Source organism: Oryzias latipes, chromosome 3 (genome assembly GCF_053564925.1).
Source record: "Oryzias latipes strain Hd-rR chromosome 3, Olatipes_Hd-rR_3.1".
NCBI classification, from domain to species: Eukaryota; Metazoa; Chordata; class Actinopteri; order Beloniformes; family Adrianichthyidae; genus Oryzias; species Oryzias latipes.
In genome coordinates this window covers 6130427-6144012 of record NC_136239.1, presented here as the reverse complement: position 1 = coordinate 6144012, position 13586 = coordinate 6130427, and the positions used below count along the sequence as shown (strand labels likewise).

The following is a 13586-nucleotide window of genomic DNA, read 5'->3' as shown; positions in this document are numbered from 1 at the left end:
AAGTTGATGTCATGAAATGGGCGGTTCCCACAAGGAGCGAAAGGCGGAGCTTCAGAGATCTAGTCATCTTACTCCTGGGTTTGAAAAGCACTTACAAAAGTAACTAATATTTCATTAAAAATGTGTTCTTTAATGTGCTTTGATGTGTCAAAGGCAATATATTCATGTATATGGATATAGTTTCCTCTGAAAGGCTTAAGAAGATCAATATGTAAGCTCTTTAATATAAACGTTCTAACAAGTAAGCAGTTGGACGGCTTTTTCCATTTAGTAACTTGACAATTGTTGCTTTATATTTGTCTGTGGCTCATTCATTGCTTCTTGCCTAATCTTTTTACATCATACGGTTGTTCCACTCTGAAGACAGATTGTTTTCACACTAGCTGCGCTTGTATGGACAAAAGTAATCAGAATAAACTCTAAATTAGAGTAAAAATGTGTCATGTAAACACACTGTTTGGGAAACTCTGCCCCAATCAGACACATTCAGATCAAAATGTCCTTCCTATCTGATGTTTATGATCAGACTAGCAGCAAAATTGTTGTATGTAAAATCATAAAACATGTCTCGAAGTTGGACTTTTATTCAAAATGAAAAGTAATAACTAAAGAATGATCAATTACTTGTACAGTGATCCCTTGCTATAACGCGGTTTACTTTTCACGGTTTCGCTACTTCACGGATTTGCATCGTGCATTGTATTCTGCAATCTGATGGGCTAAAAAGTCACTCTGCTTCTTCTCTACCTGTGCGTCAATAATGTTGCAGTTTAAAGTGTACAGGTATGTAAAACAGCTTGCCAAATTAACATTACGTACGTGCAAATTCTCTTACAATTTCGAGTTTCTCTAAAACCCATAGAAAAAAGAGCGACAACAACTGCCTATCACTATGTTCTTCTCCCGAACAAACACAGCTGCACCGCGGGCTTCAAAAGAAGAAAACACTGCAGAGCGGAGTCAGGATGCAGCGGCTCAGTCTGTAGAGCAGTGAAATACACCTGAGTTACTATTTGTCCCACTGTACTTTGTATTTTTTTTATAATCATTTTAAATTTTCTCCCGTTCAATCCAATTACTCGGGTCGCGGTGGGCGGGGCTTATCTCCGCGATTTGAAGCCTTCTGTTCACATCGATGATTAAACTTATTTGACAGTAAAGTACAGAAGTTATTTGTTGAAAAAAAACATTTCAAAAGTACCTTTATTTTTTTTTTAAATGCTTGAGCCTGTAAAATGGTCTGTTCTTTCTTTTCAATGTATAATAGAGTATTTAATTGTATGATAATTGTAAGAAAAAAATAAAGGTTTCTACTTCACGGATTTTGCCTATCACGGGTTCTTTTCGGAACGTAGCCCCCGCGAAAAATAAGGGTTTACTGTAATTAAAGACAATCAATCCCTTGTTGGGCAGTTTTTTTGTGTGTGTGGGGGGGGGGAGAGATTTGGCGGTTTTTAGATGACTTTTGGGCTGAAAACCGTGACTATTTGGCAACCCTGGAGCTCCAGTGTTTTGCCCATGGCGCCAAATGACCTAGAACCGTCTTATGGAGTGATATTTCTGCCACCACCTGGCACAAAAATCTTTCTAACTTGCACACAAAACCTTTCTAAGTTGCAGGTGAAAATATTAAATATTTGCTTTTCAATAATTTATTATTCTGCTTTGATATATATTTTTTTACTTAAAAACATTTTTTTTGCTTTCAAAAACTTTTTTTTTTATTTCAAAAACTTTTTTTGCGTTTGCAAAACACATTTTTTTACGTGCGTTGTGTCAAATCTCGCTTTTGTCCTATCTTTGATTTTGCCGACCACTTTGAGCGCGACTTAGCGTGATATGACTGCCACTGGCATTGCCAAAAAGAAATTCGCATGCGTTGTGTGTCATCTCACTTTTTTTCCTATCTTTGAATTCTTTAAATTAAGTTTCAGTTTGGCGTGACCAAGCTGCCATCAAACAGCTGCTGATTGGTCCAGATTCTAACCAATCAAGTGTCTCTGTGTCATACTGACGGTACTCTGAGGCAGACATGGACTTTGTGTTGGTTCTGTTCGTACGGGGTTCTGCCGTTTTCAACCATTCTGGCCCGTTTCTCTCAGAGTTAAACCCAGACGGAGCAGCAAGGCAGCTAAAATCAAACAGAGTTTTGTATTTATTTATGTCTGTGTAGAGACCAACGTGTTTAAAACGTCTGCAGCAGAAAAAAAAACGCCCGAGCTCCGACTCCGTCCAGCCGGAAGAAGTTAAACTTTTTAATATTTGTATCTGAACTATTGTTTTATTTTAATCAATAATTATTGAAATATTAAGAGAAAATAGCATTTTTGATGGCTAATATTTTTGAACTTTGGACAAACGCTCACAAGTTCTAAAACATGAGACACTGTGAAAATGAACATAAAGTTAAAAATGCTTCTTCTGTTAAATACATTGAGTCTCATGTGGTGAGCCATCATTCTTTTGATTATTACTGCTGGTCATCTGATCCCAAACACGTGTGCAGCATAAAATAATGTGCTTTAAATCTTTTATTGTTTTGTTTTAACGAACAGACCTCAAAGAAAATCACACTTTTCACTAATAATTTGCTCTGCAGGATTCACAGATCAAACAGACGTGTTGATTTAATGTCAGCAGATAAACTTTACAGTTTCAGGAGATCCTCAGCCATAAATTCACAAATCTGACTTCATAAAAATGAACCAATGCTAAAAAAAAAAAAAAAGAAAGTATGAATTATTATGAATTATTAAAAAAAATGAAAACGTCTTCATCCAAAAAGACAGAAATTAGGGTAAAAATAGCTGGTTCAGCCTCTGAGCCTCGGCAGCAGACACCATGTTAGATTCATATGGCAATTTTATTGGTTAGAATCTGGACCAATCAAACCGAACTCAGCAAAGATAGGAAAAAAGTGAGATGACACACAACGTATGCGAATTTCTTTTTGGCGATGCCAGTGGCAGCCATGTCACGCTAAGTCGCGCTCAAAGTGGTCAGCAAAATCAAAAATAGGACAAAGGCAAGATTTGACACAACGCACGTAAAAAAATGTGTTTTGCAAACGCAAAAAACGTTTTCGAAAGCAAAAAAAAACGTTTGAGGTCAAAAAATAAGTTTTTGAAAGCAAAAAAAAAAATTAAGCAAAAAAAAAATATCAAAGCAGATTAATAAATCTTTGAAAAGCAAATATTTAATATTTTCAACTGCATCTTGGAAAGTTTTGAGTGCAACGTGGTGGCAGAAATATCACTCCATACAACCGTCTCTGTATAATCGGCTTCCCCGGCAGGCCGCTCTAGTTGTTGCAGATCTATGCTGAAAGTCGAGCCGCCAGTGAAACTCGAAAGTGAAAGTTAAAAAAAAAAAAAAAAGAGGTCGGCGCGGCGTCGCGGTCATGAGCTCAGAGACGTTTAACGCGCTTCTGCTGGACATTTCAAACCAGCTGAGGGAAGAAGACCTGAGCAAGATGAAGTTCCTGGTTCGAGACCATGTCGGCAAACGAGATCTGGAGAGGATAGCGAGCGGCCACGGCCTGTTTCAGGCCCTGGCGGAGAGGGGCCACCTGGGCCCCGAAAACCTGGACTTCCTGATCGGCGTCCTGCAGGGCATCCCCCGGGTGGACCTCTCCGAGAAGCTGCAGCAGTTCGCGGGCTCGGAAAGAGCCGCCAACGGAGGTCCGAGCGAGGAGGAGACAGGTACCGAACCTGAGCCGGAACCGCCTGTCTGACACTGTGCCTCCAGGGGGCGCTGTTGCCCCCGAGCTGTGGAACAGAGCGGAACCGAACCTGCAACTCCACCATAGAAGTCTTCACATTTCACAGAACTATTGGACATTTATGAAATAGTAGTGAAACAAAATTACAAAAAAGATTTTTTCCGTCAATTGAAAGATTACCGGATTTCCTGCACTATGAGACGCACAAAGAGCACAAATGTTTTTCCAAAAAAACGGTTTTAGGATCCAAAGCAGCTTATTATATGTGCATTAAATTAAGATACAACAAATACTGAAACACAACAGCCAATCCCGTTACAAATGACCAAATCTAGAATAGCGAAAGCGGAGACACAGCTTCTACCAGAAGAGGACGTTAAGGTTGTTACGATACGCTAAAACCTCAGTTTGGTTCAAAGGCTCGGTTCGGTACATTTCAGTTCAGTGCTGCTGTTTTACAAATCTGCCTGATATAAACTGCTATTTTATGAACTATTATTTTATCGTTATTTATTGTGTGTGTTTTGCTGCCGGACACCTGAATTTCTCCCTTGGGAGATTAATAAAATTTTTTTAGTATTAACATGTTTTATTGTTATTTTGAGAAAAACAAACAGAAACAGTAGAAGAAAAAAAACATTAAAAAAATTAAAATAAAATAAAAACAAGAACATTTCCAGTACAACAAAGTCACAGCACGGAGGCAACACATCAGCTAGTTACATACAACTAGTACATTACATAGATTATGTCATGGGGAACCTAGTCATTATTAGTTCAATCAGAGGACAACATTTGGACTGCCTTTATAAAGAATGTTGACTAGATCACCAGGAAGATGATCAAGCAGAGGCCTCCATAATTTATAAAAAGAATCAGAGTTGCCTTTTAAGAGGGCACTGAGGCGTTCAAAAAAGTTTTTATCGATCTATTTATTTTATGTATTTTTTCGGTACAAAAAACTAAGGCAGAAAAAAAATTACTTACAAAATGCATTTATTGGTTTAATATAACAATAAATAAAACTGACTTATGTCGGTGATCTGCTTTGTAAAATAAGGAAAACTATTAGCTGCCAGGAACCAAAAACTTTGGATACTCAACACTGGCCTGAAAAAAACATTTGAACTTGCACAAAGTTAATACAGTGGCGACCTGGGGGTTAGCCCCGCCTATAGCCACTAAGGCCGCATTTACACTGCATGGTTCAAGTGACCCAATTCCGATTTTTTCCTCTCATGTGGAACAGATCGGATATGACTGGTGAACGTGTAAGCAGGACAAAAGCGCATGGATTCCGCTTTTCTCAGATCGGACTCAGGCCTCATTCATATGTGGAAATAAATCGGATCCGAATCGGATACGTGCATTTGCGTGTGCCATGTAAGCAGACAAATCGGATATTCCCAAGTAAATGCGAGTCGTACGTCAGTGACGTCAACTCAGGATACCACCAACTGAGATCACATGACTTATTAAGGTGCTTTTGTGTGCTGGTTTTGCTGTTCGAGGACAGCTGAAGCCCCATCAGCGTGTTACCTTTCAGCCTCAGGCTTCAGACCGTAGTCGGAAAACGGCTGTTTTTTCCGGTCAGGACGCAAACGGTAACTAATCAAGCGGGACACCGTTGCTCTGGAACAGGCTAGAAGCCGTTTATTTCTTTGGATCAAACTGTTAGTACAGCACAACGTCTGCAAACACTTCCTCGTTCAAAACTCAGAGAGAGCACATAAGCCGGCCGAGCAGCCCTCCTTTTTCCTCTCCCGCGCATCCCCTCTCCTGCCTCATCCAGGAGCGCCCAAGGCCACGCCTCCTTCCGTCGCTGCATTGCCTCCATGACAACCGCAGTCACACAAAAGAAACACAACTAAAAGGGGAGGGTTTCGTAATGCTAAACGTTTGCCGTTTGGACCAACACGCATCTTCTAAATGTGCTTTTATTACTGTTATGATAATTATTGAGGGCCTGCTCGCTCATAATTTTTTAAATCCGTGCGGTCAGTGCTCAGGTCCGCAGAAGGCGGAAATGCTGCTACGTTACGTAGTCCTCAGAGCGTCTACGTTTGATAGTTTCAGCATTGTATAGTGTAAATGCAAAAATCAGATACGGGTCACTTTTATAAGATGATGTAAGCGGGTCATCAAAAAAATCGGATATAGTCAGAAAATCGGATTTGGGCACTAAGACCTGCAGTGTAAATGCGGCCTATGAGACATGGGAAGTATGAAATCTTGAATCCTTCATCATCACTGAGAGAGCTATGAAGAGAAGTTACATTTATGTTACGCTGTTCGTATTTGTACATAATAAATGAGTTTTAATGCCGGACAGGGGGATTAGCAATCGGCTTGTCCGTCTACCTCTCTGACACTGTTTGAGGCCGTGTGGAGTATGGGGCAAGAAGAACAGTCTTAGCAGCTAGTTCATTAGCAGCTCAGCTCTCGTTTCCCCGCTACGAGTGACAAAGCAGCTGAGTCTTTACAATGCTTATGCGGAAAAAAAAGAAAAAACTTACCGAAACGGTACATGAGTGAACCGAACTGAAACGGTCGTACCGAAACGGTTCGGTTCAACTACGTGTATCGTTGCACCCCTAGGGGACGTAATTTACAGCCAGGACCATAAATATTTGGACAGAGACACAGTCTTTCTAATTTAGTTTCTGTACATTACCACAGGGAATTTTAAATCAAACAACTCAGATGCCATTGAAGTGCAGACTTTCAGCTTTTATTCCATGGGCTGAACAAAAAGATTGCATAAAAATGTGAAAAACTAAAGCATTTTTTAAACACAATCCCTTCATTTCATGGGCTCCTAAGTAATTGGACAAATGAAATAACTGAAAACAAAATGGTCATTACAAATATTTGGTTGCAAACCCTTTGTTGGCAATGACAGCCTGAAGTCTTGAAGTCATGGACATCACCAGATGCTGGGTTTTCTCCTTCTGAATGCTCTGCCAGGCCTTTACTGCAGCGGCTTTCAGTTGCTGTTCGTTTGTGGGCCTTTCTGTCTGAAGTTTAGTCTTCAACAAGTGAAATGCGGCTCAATTGGGTTAAGATCAGGTGACTGACTTGGCCATTCAGGAATATTCTACTTCTTTGCTTTAATAAACTCCTGAGTTGCTTTGGCTGTATGTTTTGGGTCGCTGTCCATCTGGATTATGAAACGCCGCCCAATCAGTTTGGCTGCATTCACCTGGATCTGCGCAGACAGGGCTGCATTCACCTGGATCTGGGCAGACGTATGTCTCTGAACACCTCAGAATTCATTGGGCTGCTTCTGTCCTGTGTCACGTCATCAATAAACACTAGTGTCCCAGTGCCACTAGCAGCCATGCACGCCCAGACCATCACACTGCCTCCACCGTGTTTTACTGATGATGTAGTGTGCTTTGGATCAGGAGCTTCTCCACGCCTTCTCCATACTTTTCTCTTGCCATCATTCTGGTAGAGGTTGATTTTGGTTTCATCTGTCCAAAGAATGTTTTTCCAGAACTTTTTTAGATGCTTTTTAGCAAAGTCCAATCTAGCCTTCCTATTCTTGAGGCTTATGAGTGGTTTGCATCTTGCAATTTTTTTTTTCTGTTTTCTCAGCTTAATGATGGCTCCTTTCACCTGCATGGAGAGCTCCTTTGACTGCATGTTGTCTGTTCACAGCAAAATCTTCAAAATGCAAGCACGAGTCCTCTAATCAACTCCAGGCCTTTTACCTGCTTCACTCATAATGACATAACAAGGGTATTGCCCACACCTGCTCATGCAATAGCATGGAAGTCAATTGTCCAATTACTTAGGAGCCCATGAAATGAAGGGATTGTGTTTAAAAAATACTTTATTTTTTCACATTTTTATACTATCTTTTTGTTCAACCCATGGAATAAAAGCTGAAAGTCTGCACTTCAATGGCATCTGAGTTGTTTTATTTAAAATTCACGGTGGTAATGTACAGAAACTAAATTAGAAAGAATGTGTCTCTTTCCAAATATCTGACTGTAAAACCAATCATGTTTGACTTTTTAAATTTTTACTGTTTTCTTTATGTGGACATTATAAATAGATGAAACAGTTCAAAAGCCGTTTTTTTAATTGTATTACAACAATAGAAATTACAACAAGGTTTTCAGTTATAAGGGGTATTCCCTTTCCGTTAGCAGCTGCTCGCTTTCGTTAATAATAACTTTAAAAAATCCAACACGGTTGGTTTATATTACGTCCCTTTCTGTTCAAAGCCGTGTCTCCGCTTTGGTTGTTGTGTTTCTGCATTTAGTCATTTGTACTGGGATTTGTTGTTGTTGTATCCTGAATGTAAACGTGTCTTGCACCTAAAAGCAAAACACAGACACGCTGCCGAGGCCGACATGGGGATGATGCCATGAAATGGGCGGCACCCACAAAGGAGAGAAAGGCGGAGCCTCAGAGATAAAGTCGTGTTACTTCTACACAGGAAAATGATTTGTGAAAATAACTCATTTTATATTTTAAAAAATCGTTGCTGGTGTGCCAAATGTAATATATTATCATCTATATGGATATAGATTACTCTAAAAGCTAAGAAAAGCATTATATAGACCCTTTATGTCTGGTTGTGTCACTGATGTCGAACTGATTTTTGGATGAACATGAAATGTCTTGTTATTTTTTTACGTTACTATAACTTTGGAGTTACCACAGTTACCGTTTTTTTACGTGTCATAAAAACGGTTTGGTTGTAAATACGCTAACATGGCCATCGTGTAACGGTGTTGGACTGTGTTTCGACTGTGTTTGTGTTGCATGTGACTAACAAAGTTGGGACTAAATGTAGTCGCAGTAGCATTTTTCTCAGAACCTTTCAAACAAGGTTAGGGGTTACAGGTATTGTGAATATGCTAACGCGACTTCGCCCAACAGTAGCCGGATCCGGCTCCGGTAACCCCAAAAAGGATATAGCGGATATAGAAAGTGGGTGGACAGGCAAGCGCCACAAACGTTTAGCTTATTACAAACAAGTCAAAAGGTTAAACTGATGGACTCACCTTTGACTCTTTTGTCTCGCTTAATACGCCTTATAGTTCGGTGCGCCTCATATATGACGTAAAAATAGACCCTTCAGTGACGGTGCGCCTTTGCAATCCCTGTAGTGCAGAAAATATGGTAACCTTAAGGAAGTGAAAAACAAAGACAACAGTAAACAAACAACACACCACAGAAAACGATAGTAGAAATCAGGAAATTGTTTTTATGTAATTGATGAGTAAACATCTTTAAACCATATTTATAGGAAAATGAAATCTTTAAAAGGGTAACAGTTATTTTCATTTATTTTTTGTTTTATCTCTTTTTTAATTGAATATAATTAGTTGTTTTTCCAACGTCATTGGTCTGCAGTGTTCTCCAGCCAGGGTCTTCAGGAACTCTGTCCTGCATTTTGCCAAACCTTGTGTGCTCAGACACACCGGCCCTGGATGATCGCCATCTTCAGGCTTCTGAGCAACATGGAGAACGTACAGAACGATGTTCTCCAGGGTCGCTTAGTACTTTTCCTACCAGAGTTCTACCTGAACATCTGGGGCTTCATTTATAAACGTTGCATACGCACAAAAGAAGGCGTACGCCACTCTCTACGCAATAGTTGAGATTTATAAAAAGCAAACTTGACGGGAAAATGTGCGGTCCTTCACACAAGCTCTGACCCAGGCGTTCGCACAAAAACGGGGGAAATGAGAAACGGCGACACCGTCGGCAGATGGAAGAAACACGTGAAAGTGAAAATAACAATACTGCCTCTCATAAATAACATGAAGACTTCACAAAGCAAGTCTTACAATTAACAGCCTACACGAACACCCGTTTGATCGATCAGCAGTGAAACAAACAAAAAAAATCAAACAGAAATTACAACAGAAATTCAAATGAACACTTATTTGCAGAAAGAAAAGTGAAATATGTTCTGCAATATTGGCATGTTGTGCAATTCATCCTCATAAATAATATAGTTAACAGAACGAAATAAAGTATAAAACTGATATTCCCGTCAATGTGTCCGTCTGGCGGAGCAGATATAGGTGCGGACGGACGGACAGACGTACTAATTGTCCACTGGGAAAAGTTGTTTTCATAGTAAAACATTTCTTCATAAGCTATGGAATTATGGTATTCATGCATATGCCTTTAGTTTGTTTTATTTTTGATAAAACAATGTATGGCGTATGTCTCAACCATTCAGAAAGCAACAAGAAATTACATTTGCGCTGATCAATTTCGATGATTAATTAAATGGAGGGAAATAAAATGCCCCATCACAATGCGTAATGACGCACAATGGCTGATCTTGCGCTCTTAGAAGATGTGGCAAATGGAAGAATTCGGAGTGAACGCATCTTTAGACAGCAAGAAGACTTGCTGGCAAACGAGGACGAGTGGCTTATGAGCCGGTTCCCACTTCCTCGAGCCGTCCTGTTGGACCTCTGCGGGCTTTTGGGCCCGGCGTTACAGAAGAGCACTCGGAGGAACCACGCGTGTCACCCGGTGCATCTGGCGCTCCGGTGCCCCCCCCCCCCGCGCGGTGGCAGACACACTCTGGCGATGCAGCGCCAGACGTTTTTTTTGCCTCGACTTCGATGTCCGACCATTTCTTCTTTATTTCGGCCACGGTCCGAGGTTGTGAGGCTACAGCATTTGGCGTCTGCCACCGTTTGCCGCTCACGTGCCTTTTTGGCATTAGTAATGCCCACACTGTGCCCTCCAAACAACATTTTTCTCCTCTTTTCCACCTCGCCAACGATAAATTCTACTTCACATTGAGTGAAGTTACGTTTTTTTGAATTCCTCTCTGTGTTTGCCATGATTTCACAAGCCATGAATATTCATTTGTGGGCGTTTCACGGACTATTTATGGGCAACCATGGGCGTGTCATGAAGCCGCAAAAGCTGCGCTTCATTTAGAATCGGTTGTGATTTATTAAGGGAAAGATGCGTAGGATGTGCGTGCGCACGGTTTTATAAATCCGAATATTTCTGTGCGTACGCACGTCCTATGTTTCATCCGTACGCCACTTCTGACGCAAATCCTACGCAAAGTTTTATAAATGAGGCCCCAGGTAGGAGAAGACCTTTGTGCTCATGAGCCAAGTTAGGAATCATTTGGGGTCCTTTTAGTTATTGAGTTTCATCTTCAGAAAACTCTTCTCCTGTGGAACAACATTCTGAAGTCAATTCTGACCTTTTCATGAACCTTTCCAAAGCTTCCTCCTGTTTCTAACACCAGGTGTTGAAATTCAGCTCTGGCTGTCACATTTGGAGACAAACAAATTCAAAAAATGAACTGCTGTTTCTCCAAAACGTCAGCGTTTACACCAGGGGTCGGCAACCAGGGGCCACAGGGACAACAATACGCACTTGATCTGTCATCTGCTGATCTGTCATCGGTTGGAAAAAAAAAAGTCAGGTTGGAAAAATCATCTCTTCTCACTTGAAATCTTTTTTTCCCGCATGGCGCCATAAGGAAAGGGTCCGATCACGCAGCACTGTTATTGTGACCCCGCCCACCTATAGCCTATAAAAACAGCCTCATTTAAATTAATGCACGCCGTAGAAAAAAACAACGTTTGCCCAGTGAAAATATTGTAAAAATGCTGCTGTGAGATGACAGGTGGGGGGGACGTGAGGGGGCGAGTTAGTGGGGAGAGCGGGAAGCTGATCCACAAACTGTTGCAGACGTTCATGACTGCTTAGCTGTTTTTGGCGTCGCAGCAGCTGACATTCATGAAGTTAAGAGTTCAGTTTGCTAAATAATCACCCAAAAAAAGTCAGATTTCACCCAGACTTTCTGTCTGTTCTGACAAATGTCAAAAAAAAGTTTCAAATAAATACAGCTGATCGTCACTCCATTTACTGGTAAATATGTATTACTATAACTAGCAGACTAAGGAAAAAGTAAAAACATCTAATCTACGTCCAATAAACGCTCCATCACAGAATAACCTCGTGTTAAGTTACTCAGGCCCGGTCTCATAATGTAACAAGAGATGAATCAGTCAAAATCTGCTCATTTTTTAATGTTAATGGTTGTGAAGTTATTAGAACTATTGATGGAATTTTGTTCTGATGTATGCAATCCTATTGGTGTAGATATAACAGACCATAAAGCAGTGTACAATATTGTTATGAAAGCATTTTTTGAGGTATTTGACCTGCAGTTTGTGAATGAAATACAATTTCAGATACAGTGGAATTTTTTTGGTTTTGGTTTGTTTTAGAGTTGGCATTAAGGCCCGTTCACACCGGGACGAATTTCGCCGGCAATTTTCGCCGACGTTTAACGCCTCGTGACTAAACAAAGGGCACCAATGAGAGTGTGCACACCGACGCGAAAAAACGCCAGGCGTTAAAGCGTCAAAAAAAAAAAACGCCTCGGGTTCGTTTTTTTGGTTTGACGCGCGGCGTCAAAATCTATTCGACCAATGAGAACAGCGCTTTTGCACACGTGTCTGGAGCTTCTGAAGTTACAGTAAAACACAACTTGGGGGCGCTCAAACACAAAACTGCCTTTCTGAGCACACATACCAGCGAAGAAGATAGACGCCAAGTAGCGTCTACACAGCCGCGAAGAAATAATGACGGACATTCTAAATTATCCCCGAAAGTACCAGTTGGAGCTACTGATGCTTGAAATATTCATGTTTTCTTTGTATGATTCTGACAAGCGCGTAAATACTTGCTCTCTTCTTCTGAGTGAAAAGCGACTTTAAGAAGCTTAAAGTTGCGCAGCGCCACCTTGTGTACAGAAGTATTTCTGTTTACATTAAGCGCCATCTAATGTCAGGGAATGAAATTGCATGTTCGCTCGGCTCACCGTTAGCGAAAATCGCCTGGGTGTGAACACAAAAAACGTGGTGAAAAACGCTGGCGAATAACGCCTGGCGAATATTCGTCCGGGTGTGTACGGGGCTTTAGAGTTGGTGATGACAGTTGTTAAGGGGAACATTTGGAATTGGTTCCTCATGTCAGAAAGGTTGCTGACCCCTGGTTTACACCATGCAGGAGCATGATTGGAGCGCAGGAAAGTCTCTTTTCTGAATGAAGGTGCAGTCTTTAGGACCAGAGTCTGGTTTCTTTTTCATCCCCGACCATGCAGCTTCTGTTTGACCGAACGTCCACACTATGGGAAGAAGACGCAGGATGGTGGTCTTTATTTCTGATGTTTAAACCTGCACCTCTAACAACCTGTTCTGCTCCCTCAGCCAAGCTGAACATCGCCTCTGAGGTGATTTCAGAGAACCTGGGAAGGTATTGGCGTAAACTGGGCCGCAAACTGGGCCTGAGCGATGCCAAGCTGGAGTCTATTTCCAAACGGCACCCCACAGACCTGGAGGAAACGGCGGTGGAGCTCCTGAAGGAGTGGAGGAAAAGTCAGAGGGCTGAAGCCCAGACGGAGAAGCTGCTGAAAGCTTTGAGGGACTGTCAGTTCAATCTGACTGCTGATAAAGTGCAGGACAGACTGACAACCGAGGGGTTCTGATGAAGAGAAACCTGAGCTTTGTTGTACAAAAAAAAACTCTGGAAACTTGCTGAAATCAACAATAAAGGCTCTTATTTTGTTAAGATGAATAAACTCCAATTCTGAATCTGCACGTGTGCCCTGTGTTGCAGCCATAAACCCTACTTCCTTTCTGAGATAAAGATTTACTAATTTATTCTGACTCTGATTTTACAACGTCGATGACTTTTCAATAATAGAAGGAAACATCACTGGGAAAACAGTTATTTAAAACTGGCAGCAGTGGTTGTCAGGATGAATATGTAAAAAACACTTTATGTAAACAGCCTTACAGGCACACTGTAAATTTGTCATTTAATGTTTTTATTTACATACACAAAC

General features: G+C 41.0%; 1 protein-coding gene across 1 annotated transcript; it reads left to right on the top strand.

The window, feature by feature from the left end:
* Window positions 1-3399: 3399 nt before the first annotated feature.
* On the top strand, window positions 3400-13336 carry fadd (Fas (tnfrsf6)-associated via death domain). Its single transcript, NM_001104787.1, is given in 2 exon segments — window positions 3400-3701; window positions 12949-13336. Coding segments are annotated over 2 exon segments (579 nt in total). The 5' UTR covers window position 3400; the 3' UTR covers window positions 13227-13336.
* Window positions 13337-13586: the final 250 nt, after the last annotated feature.